We start from the raw sequence: 13686 nt of genomic DNA, 5'->3' as shown, positions 1-13686 counted from the left end.
GGGTTGGTGGAGGGGTTCTCTTTTGGAGAGGACCCTGTGCCTTGCAGACAACCATGTCCCTTAGTCTCCTTTTCTCCTTCCTCAGGATCAGTCCAGGGTCTGTTCATAGATAAAATCACAGGGTTGGAGAGTAGTAGAGACTGGCTGGAAGTCCACATGATGCCAAGGCCCGTGCTTTGCCACCAGCCAACACTGCCTTCATCAAGGCTGTCTGCACCTCTCTCACTGGCAGGTTGAGATGTCACCTTTCCTGTTCCAGGTGGAGAAGCCCCAAGGAGCTGCCATGCCACAGCCTGGAAAAGCAGGGTAGCTTGAGTAGACAAAAGTGGTTCTAGAGGGCATGAGAAATGGCATTCTTTATTCATAAATAGAAACATAAAATTATCAGAAATAGTTTACATGGCCATTTTTGGGCATCAAAAATAAAACAAAGCTGTCAAAAGCAAATCAATCAAACAAACAAAATAACAAGAAACCACCTAGAGAAAAATAACTATGTGCATATTCTTCCAAATGCCAGTCTGTCCAAAGCCAGCCTTGACTGGAGGTTCTAGCTCTGCCTGTGGACTCAGCACAAGACCGACCACACAACAGGTGAGGGAAGCATCCACTGTACAGGGTTCACAGCTTCCTGCCACAGCAGCTCTGGCTCAGGAGAACTCAGGATCCATGGGGAAAGCCCTCCCCCAAAGCTGCTTGCCCCAGCCTGCCTTCCCCTGGGTATCCCTCTCAGCTGGGCCGGGGCAAGAGCAGGGCAAGGAGCAGAGGCTCAGCAAGTGCTTCTCAGGGGAGAGCTAGCTCTCCCCGGTCCCTGTAGAGTTCAGTGCCTGTGGAGGCCAGAGTGCAGCCAGCGGGACACAGCAGCCAGAAGAAATACTCCCAGGGGAACCCTGAGAGAGTCTGGTCATTGCAAGGCCCGGAGGCAGAGTCCCCTTCTTGGTGAAGTGGTGCTGGATGCTGCTTGCTATCTCTTTGTAGGCAGCCAGAGCATTTTCAGACCAAGCATCCTTTGGAAGAGCAGAGCCAGTGGATCTGACTGAATGAGCAAGTATGCCAGCAGGAGTGTTCAGAGCAAAGGGCAGCCAGCTCCTGCTGGCTGGCCCTGGGCCAGACCCTCTGCTCTGAAGCCCTGTCATCTGACTTCCCAGTCCCTGCTCAGCCTCTGTTGTTCAGAGCCTCCTTCCAGAAAGGCTGAGTTTGGCATGGGGAAGGGAAGAAAAACCACATGGCAGTGAGGTCGCTATGTTACACTGTTGCACTCTGGTGCCACTTTGGGCTACTCTGGGGCCTTGGGCTGGTGGCAGACCAGGTAGGGCATCCATGGTTTGGCTTTAGGTCAGGATGCAGAGTGCAGGGCAGTGTCACACCATGGTGGAGTGCAAACCTTGCCCCTGAGCTCCCTCCCCTGGGCTTAGCACACACCTCTTCTCAGGCAAGGTCTTGAGCGAAGAGGGCCGGCCAGGCTTTTGGCTGCTTTTTGGGGGTGGGGAGTGGTGGGGTATCTCCAGCCTGGGAAGGAAACAGCAGCCCCTTTATCTCGTGGCAATCTCACTGAGAAAAAGGACTCAAACAAGGCACAGGCTGGTGAAAATAGAGGGAATGAGGGCCGTGTGTAGGAGTGCTGACAATATAGACTCCATTTTTGGCCCTCCATCTTGTTCGTGTTCACTTGATGACCTCTCTTGGGAATACGTGTTCTGGGCCCCTCGCAGATTAACATACGTACCTTAGACATGCCTTCCAAGGCTGGTATTGGGGGAGGCTTGTTTCAGCCTCCCATGAATCTGTTAGAAGATTACAGTCTTTCCTCTTCCTGATGAACAGGTGGTGCCACAAGATCTAATTAAAGGTTAGCTGTCAATTAGGTGCATGCAAACCCTTTGATATTACTATAATGCCCTTCTGTGTGTTCCCTGGCTGTATAAAATCTGTGGACTAAGGTCCAGACTTTGTGGAGAATAGCTGTGTAGAGTGCCTGGATCATCCCCCACCCTATTCTGTCAGTACATTACCCTGAATAAAATTCTGTGTAAACTGAATGGAGTCACCTGCTTTGTTTTCTGGTCTCAAAGTGCCTTCTCAGTTTGGGAGATAGTATACCATCCCTGTTCCACTTTCTAACAGTGTGGCTTAGGGAATGGGATATCTTTGACCTGAGGGTCTGCACTGTGCCCTATGGAGGGCACTGCACTCCAGGCAGGAAGGAGGCTTTTAGTCTATCCGTTTCAGGTTTAAATCTAGCCTATGACTAAGAGCAATTGCTTGAAATTCCAGAAAAGCTTCTCTGTCACATGAAGGCAGCAGGACAGGCACAGTTTAACCTCAGGGACTAGAAGGCAGAGCCAATTGCAGAGAAGGTGGCCCTGCCCTCAGCCCAACTCAGAAAAAACGTGGTGGCTCTGGAGGAATGGGGGCTGTAGTTGGGGTGGGGGGAGGGTGATGAGAAGCAGCTCCCACTCCCACTCTGGGTCCTTGAAAAGACTGTGGTCAGGGAGGCAGAACCAGGGGTTTGGTCTCAGATTGCTAAATACCCAGACTCTCATCCCTCCTACCTCAGTGAACCCCTCTCAGCAAGCAGGCATGAAGCTCAGGAATCCAGCAAGGCTTGGCTGTCCTAAGAAAGAACAGCAGCTGTAGCTTGAGTCAAAAATAGAACATGGAACAGTTCTGGCTGCCTGCTAGATCTGGCTTGCTTCTGAAAAGACAAGAAAGAAAAAAAGACGAAAGAAGACCAAAAAAAATTTTTTTTCTCTGAACCAAGCAACTGAGAAACTCTACCATTCTCTCCTCCCCCAGCTCTACACATCTTTAGAAGAGAAACACCAGCACCCCCTCCCCGCTCCGCCTTCCCCTGCCAGGTACTGGCCCAGCCCCCAGAAAGCTGAAGTCCTCTGGTTTCTTTACAGCTGGGGGCTCCTATGGGGCCCAGGTGGAGGGAGGCTAGCCAGTGGCCCTGGGCTGTTCATTAAGACTGTATTTGTGCCTCTTCTCTCTGCCTGGGGCTCTGGGGACTGCTCCTGACCTATAAACCACACCCACCCTGTGTCAGGTGTTTTTAATCTCCCCCTCCCCAGGGCCTCAGTGTCTATGGCTTTAAGAAGAGTGGTCACTGAAGTCAAATTTGGGCTACCAGTTGTCTAAGGCTGCTCACCTCCAGTTAGCAGGGCCCAGCAGGGTCTGGTCATTACTGCCTGGCTTCTCCCTCTAACCTTCTCTGGGCTTTGCTGACTCTAGACATTCCTGGGCTGCCCCAGCTTTCCCCTCTTGTCTGTGGCTGTCCAGAATTGGGACAGCTCTGATGTTGCTAAGCAAGGTTCCCCACACCTGACTACAAGCCCTACAATTCGGAGACCACAGGAGAATAGCTCAGGTTATAAACAGGTCAGGATCCAAGGCTTATGGTCACAGATGGCTTCTTTCTATTCCCAAGGCATCCCAATGTGTCCAGGGGCAGAAAGGTAGTTGTGGGAACACACTGAAGGGAGTTTCTGTCATGGGGTGGCCATTGGCCAATATGGCAGTCACCATCATCCCTGGGAGAGGGTCTAAATATTTTTAAACAAAGGACAAGGTTTAGGGATCTATTAACCAAATGATGGAGATCCCTGGATGCATCTGTTGGGAAAGCTAGAGGTCTGGTGGGCTGGAGGGATGGTAAATGCTGGAATGTGGGCAAGGGTTGGAAAAGTCATGTAGCAGTCCTTCTCCTTCTCTCTCCTCCCCTGTTGGGTCCCAGGTCTGTGCCTTGGGGAAGGCTTCTCTCGGAGACATGAGTTATTGAGCAGGGTAGTGGGAAGAGGACCCCTCCTTGACAGGCTCTGTACCCCTGCCTCCCAATGTCAGGTCCCAGGCTCTCCCTCTCCCAGGAGGCCCCTCAGATCTCAGTGGCTATGATATCCTCGTAGGGGATGTCGGCCCCTTCAAGGTCAATTTCAAAGGCCTCCCCTGCACCGTCCCCATGGGCCAGCTGCTGCAGGGCCTTCTCCAGGCGCTGATTCCGCTGGTACATGGCCAGGTAGCTCTGCTGTAGCTGCTTCTGGTACTGGATCACCTTCTCCTTCTCCTCCTTCCACACCAGCCGCTCATGCTGGAAGCCTGAGGACATCTGGTCGTGGCCTTGCCGCTCCTCCTTGAGCTCTGCACGCAGCCGCTCCAACTCCCGCTGCAGGGCGGGGATGTCCTCAGAGAAGGTAGTCCCAGGCCCTGGCCCTAGCCCTGGCCCCAGAGACACAGCTTCCCGCTGCAAGGCAGCCTGGGCCCGCAGCTCCAGCAGCTCCTGCTCCAGCAGGTTCACCTTCTCTCGGAGAAGCTCGGACTCATTTTTCTTGCGCTGAAGCTCATTCTCACAGACCTCAAGCTCCAGGCCCTTGGTGCGCAGAGCACTCTCTAAATCCTGAGTCTTCAGCTCCATGCCCTCCAGTTTGCCCCGTGTGTCCTTCAGCTGTGCCTTCAGACTAAGGATCTCACTAGCCTTGGTGTTGATTTCTGTCTGGGACTCTTTCAGCTGCTGCTTCAGAAGAGAGATTTCACCCGACTTCTGGCACACCTGCCAAGGGTTGGGTTGGGAAGAAGAGAAGGTGATAAGATATAAGAGGTCCTTATCTGGGGAGAGTAACATCTTAACTGCCTAAAGAATTAGGCTGGTCCTGACACGGTGTCTCAAGAGAGTTCCCAGGCATGATGGTCTGGGTGACCCGTGAAGGCCAAGCCCCTCTCTGAGGTTCCTGTCATTCTGTAGTCTTAGTCTGTCCACATGCCTGTCTCAACCCCAAATTAGAGTCTATATCTCAATCAGTACCCAAACCCATGGTTGTGTGTAAACCAATGCTCACTACTGGTAGCTCCATCATCCACACTTAACATTAATGACCTTGAGTTCCATGTCTGGCAAACTTCTGTCATTCATGTTTGTGCCCACATCTTCTGACCTCACCCTTGTGCATACCTGGCTCCCCTCCTTCCCTACTGGGGATAAAGACTATTTTCAAGCATTAACTGCTACACGCCAATGACCAGCTACATGCCAGTGACCAGCAACATGCCTGCCTCAGAGACAGTGTCCAATTCAGATCTGCCAAATGGCAAGCTACTATGTTCTCCCCCTGCCCCACCCCTCCACCATTTCTATTCTTATTCCCCTTCGAAAGTTGGCCAAAAGCAGCAGACAAAATCAAAGGCACTGATTCAGACCCATGCATCTCTGGGGTCTTGACCATTTGGGGTCATGGGTGGCTCAAAAGATGACCTAGACCAGTCTGGTTGGCTGTGTCACAAGAATGTTTCCTGCTGGCCTGTGGGAAAGCTGGACAGAATGAAGGTCAGAGCCTGGGCCTCTACAGAATGGATTCTTGGAACAAGACCAGAAGCTACCTTAATTTTTCCTCACTTCTCTCATAGTAGGAACCCCCAACTCCTTGCTCTCATGAGCCACTTATGAAGCAATGCATAACCTCATCCACAATGCTTGTGTGGGACCAGGAATGTCTTTCTAAGGCAAAACCTGTGTTTGTTTCATGGAGGGAGCAACATAGAGTCATGGTTGAGGCATGGGCCTGCTTTTGAATCCTGGCTCGACCACATATGTATATGATTGGCTGATCTTGGTGATAGTATGGGGTAGTGATTAAAAATGTGAACTTTGGAGCCAAATCATTAAATCAAATCCTGGCTCTGATACCTATTATGTGGTGATCTTGGGCAAGTCATTTAACTAGTTGTTTGCTACTATAACCTCTGTGTTGTCAGTTTTCTTAACTAAATTAAGGATTATTTATAATAACCCTACTTCATAGGGTTATTATAAGGATTAAATGGGAGAACCTAGGGTTTGGCACTTAATAAACACTTGATAAATTACTATTCTAAATATGTTTGCAATATATTTATGTGATATTATAAATACTTATTTATTTTACTGTCTAGACTGGACAATCTGGGAATGAGGTCACACTGATGTCTAGCTTAGCTGGGAATTGGACAAATAAGCATGGATGCCTAGCACCAGGACGAGCTTATATCTTTGAGGTGCCCCAAAATGTCTCTGATCCCTGGCTGAGAAATGATAGTTAGGGTGGGGTCTTCTGTGCCATCATCAATAGGAAAGAGGAAAGACCCCTATGGCCAGCATCCTTTCCTCTGTGGGAAGCCTGGCAAATAAGTGATTTTCCCTTCTCACCTGTCCAGTACCCCATTCATCTCTTTCATAGAAAGGATCATTTTCCTCTCTACTCCTGATAACATTTGTCACTCTAATTTCTAGAATGAGTACAGAAAGCTCCAGTGCAAACAGGTGCTTATGTTGCTGAGCTTGTGTCACCCTGACCTGGGGTGGCACTGGTCTAATCAGACACAGTGCCTCCTCAGTTCCTTTCCAGGGTAGGAGTCTTTGGGGAGAATAAAAGAACCACCATGCCCACACCCCTATCCACCTTGAGAGGCCCTTCAGGTGAGAAAAGCTATTTTCTGGAGATCAGAATGTGGGGGTTAGCTTCTCCAGCTAAGCCAGGTCCAGATGCCTCATTTCCAGGTATGGTGTGCCCTTCTCTTGCTCTTCTATGTTTCCATTGCAGCCCACCAACTAGAAGCCCCACTTACAGTTCTGTGTAGAATGGCCCATTCTGTCAGTGATACCTGCCACAAATGAGGTCACTCTTACTAGTGCGTGGGGTCCCTTCTCTCAAAAATAACAAAGTCTGCTCTCTTGTGGGCTCTTGAACCAGCGTGAACTCATGCTCAGGCATGGCTTGTGTTTCTTTTGAGCTTTCTGCAAGCAGATGAAGTGGGTCGGCCATCAGCCCAGTGAGGCCTCTATTCCCTCAGTTCCAGCTCCTCAGTCAATGACTCAGTTAGCAAACTGAATTCTGGAGGCCATGAGGCCCTGAGGCGGGAGAGAGTAGGAAGCTCACACTAATTGTACTCCCGACATGGTTCACCATGGAGCCCTTTGTTTGGGTCACAAGGCTGGCACTCTGGCTCACTTTGTCTGGGCAATTTGTGTACACACACCATGGGCTAGAACCTGGAGGAGAAGTGGGGACTGGTATCAAATAGCTGACCACCCCAAGCCCCCACCATAAGCCTCACCTCCCACTGAGTCTCTTCCAGTGCAGGGGCAAAGCTGGTCTTCTCCTTCTCATAGGACTTGAGCTTGGTCTCCAGCAGGTCCTGTTCCTTCATGAGGCTCTCAAGCTCCTGCCGGAGCTGCCTCTTCTCCTGCTGGAGCTGGAGCACCTGGAGGTGCAGCATCTGCTGTGTGCGCTGGCTCTTCTGTGAGGCTTGCTTCAACTTGCCACTGCACTTCTGCTCCAGACCATCCAGCTCCTCCTTGCAGCGCCACTGCCGTTCTTCATAAGCCTGACTGGAGGCCAGCTCCTTGTCCTCAAGGCTACGCTGCAGCTTCTGGAGTGCTCCCTCCCTCTCCAGCAGCTTCTGCTCAAGCTCCTGGATGCTGCACTCATCTGTGGAGATGGGGGAGCGGATGCATGAGGAAGCCTTGTCTGCCTTGCTTGGGTGGGCCAGCTTGCTGCCCCCATCGGAGAAAGACAGAGCCTTCAGACTCATCATGTTGCTGTCCTGGAGGATGATGCCCTGGGTGATATTGTGGGCTGAGCCCCCAAAACGGCTGGTGGGCCCCACTGGTGTAACCAGTGGATCCAACTGGTAGCTGCTGCTGGTGCTGTGCGTGGGCAGGCTAGACATGGAGTTCCGGCCAGAGTCAGACAGTGCCCCAGAGCACAGGCTGGGCTTTGGATCCTGTTCCTTGGGCTTGTCTGGAGGGGCAGGGTGCAGCTGGTGGCTGGCGCTCTCAGGGGATGAGTGGAGGATAGCTCCTGACCGTGGCAGCACAGGCTTGAATGCTGTGGGCCTCACTGCACCTTTCTCTGACCCCTGGTGAGGAAAACAACCATATTGATTCCATGTCTCACTTCAACTCCCCTCTCACCTTTCCCTCCCTTGCTGGGTGTGTGTGCTGGCCACACAGCATCCTTTTTGGTAATAACCATAGGCGATCTTGCCTGTTGCTATGAAGCAGCTGAATATGGTGAGTCTCTCTCAAGAAGGAGGAATTCCTTTGTGGGTAGGGGATGTACTTAAGGATCACTGAGTTACTTTGTTTTACAAACTACTAACCTGTCATCAGCTTGTCCCAGACCTTGTGAGATGATGAATAGCATCTTTAGGTTCCCTGGCTGAGATCCCTAGGCCAGGGCTCTGGTTCTGGGTCTCTGTGTGGTGTAGGGTAAGGGCATTAGGCTCAACAAGCATGGTCGACAAGCATCCCTTCTTCACCTTCACTGCCCCTTCCAGTAGGCCAGAAGCAAGAATACTGGCTGTGACTAATATCAAAGGGTTGGGAAGACCACTTGCAATAACAATCCTTTTTTTTTTTTAATGTTTATTTATTTCTGAGACAGAGAGAGACAGAGCATGAGTGGGGGAGGGGCAGAGAGAGAGGGAGACACAGAATCTGAAGCAGGCTCCAGGCTCTGAGCTGTCAGCACAGAGCCCGGCGCGGGGCTCGAACTCACAGACCGTGAGATCATGACCTGAGCCAAAGTCGGCCGCTCAACTGACTGAGCCACCCAGGTGCCCCAACAATCCTTTCTTAAAACTGTCATTTTCCTTGGAAGAGTACCTTGCAGTCTACAAACCCTTTAAATTTGGAAAGCTTAAAGCTCTATGCAAACTAAGTGGGTCACTTCCTAGAATATCAAAGTCATGGATTCATCCCCCCAGGTGGGGGCATGTGATTAACTAGGGAAATTGTTCTCAAGTCCACTAGTTGGGCCCATGAGAACTTGAGCTGGCATAAGGGCTGGATTTCTGACTTTATAGGCCTCTTTTCACCTCATCCCTGCTAAACTGATGATAACAAACTCAGTTCTTATCCCACCGAAGACACTTTCAAGGCCTGGCTTGAGTGAGGAGCTGCTGCACCACAACAGCAGCAAGTGAGGGAAAGGCCCACCTCCAGGAGTCTGCTAGCAGCAAAGCTGCTAGCTCTCTACAAGCAGACTCTCCATTGGCTCTTCCAGATGATAATAGAGCTCCCTCCCCTTGCCATGTACTTGAAAATGCTGCTGTTGGTCCTGTTTTGACAATCCAGAGTTCCATTCCAGTAGGGCTCAGAAAGGCTTTCATTTCTCTTTTGCTTTTTGTGTAAGGGCTCACTCAAGACTTCCAGTTTAGGGGCATGACCAGTGCTTCAATTCCCTCGTCCAGCCTTTGATCTCTGTGGTGTGACTGAGCATTTCCACCCTCACCACCACTGCCCTGGCTTCTTGGGTTTTTAAATGTTTGTATCACTGCCTTCATTCCCATCCTTGCCCCCACTCTCTTCTTCCCATTTTGCTCTCTATTGCTTTTCCAACCCACCCACTCTTACCAAAGACACTTGCTTACCATTTCTAGCTGACTGGAGAAGGGCATAAGCTTGGGTGGGGTGGACGGGCCAAAGTCCACCCCAGCCTGGCCGCCTATGTCCCCACTAGACAGTGCAGTGTAATCTGGGTGGTGGGAGCCCCGGGCTTTCTGGCTGACCTTGATGTAGAAGAAGTCTTCACTCTTTCCCATTTTGGAGCTGGACTTGCCATGGCCTGAGTCCTGGGAGAAGCCAAATCTCAGAAGCCCATCTGAATATCGATTGAGTTTCTTGAGATGGGAGGACTTGCCCAGCTTGTACCGTGAAGCTCGGCAGTGCTTGCCATGGAAGCTGTGGCCAGAAATGAGGCTACTGACACTACCCATGCTGACTTGGGGCTAAAGACAGACAGGGCAGAGCAGGGATCTGATGTGGCTGCAGCAGTAAGGGGCAGTCCTGGTACCAAGAAGAAGCTGCGGTCATAGCAGAAGCCTCACAGAACCTGGGAGAGCTGTAGACCTGTAAGGGGACAAAAGGTAGAAGTCAGCCTGAGATGAGCAAGCCACGGCACAGTCCTCAATGGTGACTTTCGTGAGGAGCTGCTCTGATGGCCAGATCTGAGCAGTAGAGAAATGTATGCTTCTCCTGATGAAAACTCAGCCTTGACTCTGTTACTGGACTCTTTTGTTCACTCTTCCTTTGTCTACTAATTCAACAAACATCACTGAGACCCTCCTTTGGGATGGCCCTCCTCTAAGTCCTGTGATACAGTAGTGACTAACATGGCTATTGTCCCCACATTCATGGGGCTTGTGTTCAATGTAGTGTGGACAAGCCATCAACAAATCAATGTTTACCATCCTTAGGATATATGTGCTGGGAGCGGGGAAATAAAGCACAGTGAGCAGCATAGAATTCTGGGAGGTCATTATTTTATACAGGTGGCACAGGGAGGCCTCTTTATTGGGGTACTGCTTGAAGAAACCTCAAGAAAATGAGGGAGCAGCCATGTGGAAATCTGGGGAAGAGAGATGCTCAGAAGCTTCAAGAGCAAAAGCTCTAAGTCCCTGTGGTAGCTTGTGCTTGGCATATGTAAGATCATCCAGGAGACCAGTCTGGCTGGAGGATAGTTAGCAATGGGGGCAGTGTACAATAGTCAGAAGTCAGAGAACTAGCAGGTTCCAGAAAACATAGAGCGTGGTTGGCCATAGAGCTTGGACTTTTACTCTGATTGAGATGAGGAGCCCCTGAGTGACTCTGAGAAGCTTATTACTTGATCTGACTTAGGCTGTGGTGGGTCACTCTGGCTGCAGGTTGGAGACAGTGGGCTGCTGACTGGCCTGGATGGAAGTGGTGGGCCAATTACATTAGGTGAGTGACTAACATGGCTGGGCCAGGGTGGTAGCAGTGTATTACGTTTTAGGTATAATTTTAGAGTTGAGCTGATAGGATTTGCTACTGAACTGGATGCCAGACATAAGAGAAAGAAAGGAGTCAAGAATGACTTCAATGCTTTGTTTTTTAATGTTTATTTATTTTTGAGAGACAGAGAGACAGAGAGAGAGTGCAAGCAGGAGAGGGACAGAGAGAGAGGGAGACACAGAATCCAAAGCAGGCTCCAGTTTCTGAGCTGTCAGCACATTGCCCGACACAGGGCTTGAAGTCACGAAATGTGAGATTATGATCTGAGCTGAAGTCAGACACTTAACTGACTGAACCACCCAGGTGCCTCCTTCAATGTTTTTATCCAAGCAACTAGAGGACATAAGTTGCCATTTAATGAGAAACAAAAGACTACAAAAAGAGCCAGTTTAGGATGAGATGGGGTGTAAAGTAGGAGTTTGGTTTAAGACATTAAGTTTGCAGAGTCAATTAGACATCCAAAGAGTGCTGTAGGGTAGGCAGAAGGATGGGTGAGGAGCTGTAGATTTCCATGTAAAAGTTGTTTGTTCTAGAAGCCAGCTATGTCACTAGATGACTTCACTACAGAAGTAAAGGCAGGAAGATAAGGGAAGTCTGAGGACTGGTTAATGAAGGTCAGGAAGGTGAGGAAGAATCAGAAAGAGAAACTGAGAAGGCTCTAACTGATAGAGGAGACATAAGAAAGAAACTGTTTCATAAGGATGGTGTCAAGTGCTGCCGATGATGACTGTATTGGTCAATGGATCTGGCCAGGTGGAGGTACTGACCTCGATGAGAGTAGTTTGGGTGAAGGAGTAAAAAAAAAAAAAAGACTTTACCAGAGAGCGTTCAGGAGAGAAAGAGGAGGGAAATAATTGTACCCTCAAACATTGAGAAGTACCTTCAGTTTCGCAAAGTGATTCTGAAACACACTTAACATGTTTTTAAAAGTAATAGGAATGTACAATCTAGTAATCTCACTACTGAGTATCTACACCAAAAATACAAACACTAATTCAAAGGGATACATGTACCCCTATGTTTGTTGCAGTGTTATTTACAATAGCCAATCTATGGAAGCAGCCTAAGTGGGATGGATGGATAAAGAAGCTGTGATATACACATGCGCACACACACACATGCACACACACACTGGAATATTATTCAGCCATGTAAAAGAATGAAATTTTGCCATTTGCAATGACATGGATGGAGCTAAAGGATATAATGCTAAGTTAAATAAGTCAGAGAAAGACAAGTACTATACGATTTCACTCGTATGTGGAATTTAAGAAACAAAACATGAACAAAGGGAAAAAAAGAGAAAAAGAAAAACCACAACACAGACTTAACTATAGTGAACAAAGTGATGGTTACCAGAGGGGAGGTGGGTGGGGGGATGTGTGAAATAAGTGATGGGGATTAAGGACTACACTTGTCAGTGATGAACACCAGGTGATATATGGAATTGCTGAATCACTATGTTGTACACCTAAAACTAATATAATACTGTATGTTAACTATACTGGAATTAAAATAAAAAACTTAAAAGTTAAAGGAATGTATTTTATAATCAATGCTTAACATAACAATAACCTTGCCAGTCACCACATAGAGGAATACACTGGGATGTCAACACCAGCATATTTGTAGATTTGGACAAATCTCTAAGCATAGGTCACATGATTTTCAAAGCTGGGAAAAACTGTGGTTGTCATGCATTGTGAAGGAGTATTTCTGAGTCAAAAGACAGATGATGGGAGGGAAACTATAAGTTTAATAAAATGGGAAATGCAGAAGAAACTCTTTCTTCTTTCTTCTGCTCTAAATTACACTGTCAATCCTAAAGTTGTGAAAGAAGTTCCAGGTGGGTTATAGAGCACTGTACGTGCACAGTGAAAAAGAACAAGAAGACTCTTTAGACTCTGAATATGAAGGCTTGAACTCAAACTTGCATTGTTATCATGAATTATAAAATAGTTATGTTATGAATAAATGCATTCTATATTCCATTAGTAGAAACTAAACACAATACAACATCATGGTGTAAGTGCAATGTATGTTTTCTTTGAAAAGCTTTTTATTAAATTGATGGCCTTTTAGAATCAAGGAAACACAATTATGTCTACTGATAGGATTGTTATGAGAAGTTTATAAGCACCAAAATAATCTAACAGGTCTGGTATGCCTACTGAATGCCCAGTACCTAATAGGCACTCCACAACTGGTAGGTATTTTCATTGGTATCTATCATTGCTCTCTCCAGCATTCATCACCCCTATGTTATCCTCAATGCCTCACCTCATTTTCCAGAACTAGTGCTCTCAATTCCAAATGCAACTTTCCTGCACCCCAATCTCTAATGGTATTACTTAGGAATACAGAGTTCCTCTGTTAATTTAACAGCTGACAAAGACAAATTGTGTTTTTTGTCCCCCACATCATCTATCTTTTGCTTAGCTGGGACTTCAGATCCTAAGAAGTTGTCCAAATGTAGGAAAGCTATTTTTTTAATTTTATTTTTTCTTAATTTACATCCAAATTAGCATATAGTGCAACAATGATTGCAGGAGTAGATTCCGTAATGCCCCTTATCCATTTAGCCCATCCCCCCCTCCCACAACCCTTCAAGTAACCCTCTGATTATTCTCCATTTTTGCGTTTCTTATGTTTTGTTCCCCTCCCTGTTTTTTACATTATTTTTGCTTCCCTTCCCTTGTGTTCATCTTTTCTGTGTCTTAAACTCATGAGTGAAGTCATATGATATTTGTCTTTCTCTGACTAATTTCGCTTAGCATAATACCCTCTAGTTCCATCCACGTAGCTGCAAATGGCAAGATTTCATTATTTTTGATTGCTGAGTAATACTCCAGTGTGTGTGTGTGTGTGTGTGTATGTGTGTGTGTATACACACACCACATCTT

The 13686-nt window shown here is 48.1% G+C and overlaps 1 protein-coding gene across 3 annotated transcripts in view; it reads right to left on the bottom strand.

Moving 5' to 3' along the window:
* Positions 1-337: 337 nt before the first annotated feature.
* The window catches only part of LZTS1 (leucine zipper tumor suppressor 1), a 50029-nt gene continuing 36680 nt past the window's right edge, over positions 338-13686 (bottom strand). For 2 of the 3 annotated variants that reach the window (XM_053900971.1, XM_053900972.1), the window contains exons 2-4: positions 9403-9880; positions 7084-7887; positions 338-4546 (exon numbers count right to left, since the gene is read on the bottom strand). In XM_053900971.1, the coding sequence (XP_053756946.1) occupies positions 3875-4546; positions 7084-7887; positions 9403-9747 (1821 nt within the window). In that variant the 5' untranslated portion in view covers positions 9748-9880 and the 3' untranslated portion in view covers positions 338-3874. The remainder of the gene's footprint in view (positions 4547-7083; positions 7888-9402; positions 9881-13686) is intronic. The other variant, XM_053900973.1, reaches the window with a different exon arrangement.

Source organism: Panthera pardus, unplaced genomic scaffold, assembly GCF_024362965.1.
Source record: "Panthera pardus isolate Hobbes unplaced genomic scaffold, ASM2436296v1 HiC_scaffold_13, whole genome shotgun sequence".
Classification (NCBI taxonomy): Eukaryota; Metazoa; Chordata; class Mammalia; order Carnivora; family Felidae; genus Panthera; species Panthera pardus.
The sequence above is the reverse complement of the archived record's forward strand: the minus strand, read 5'-3'. Positions and strand labels throughout refer to the sequence as shown.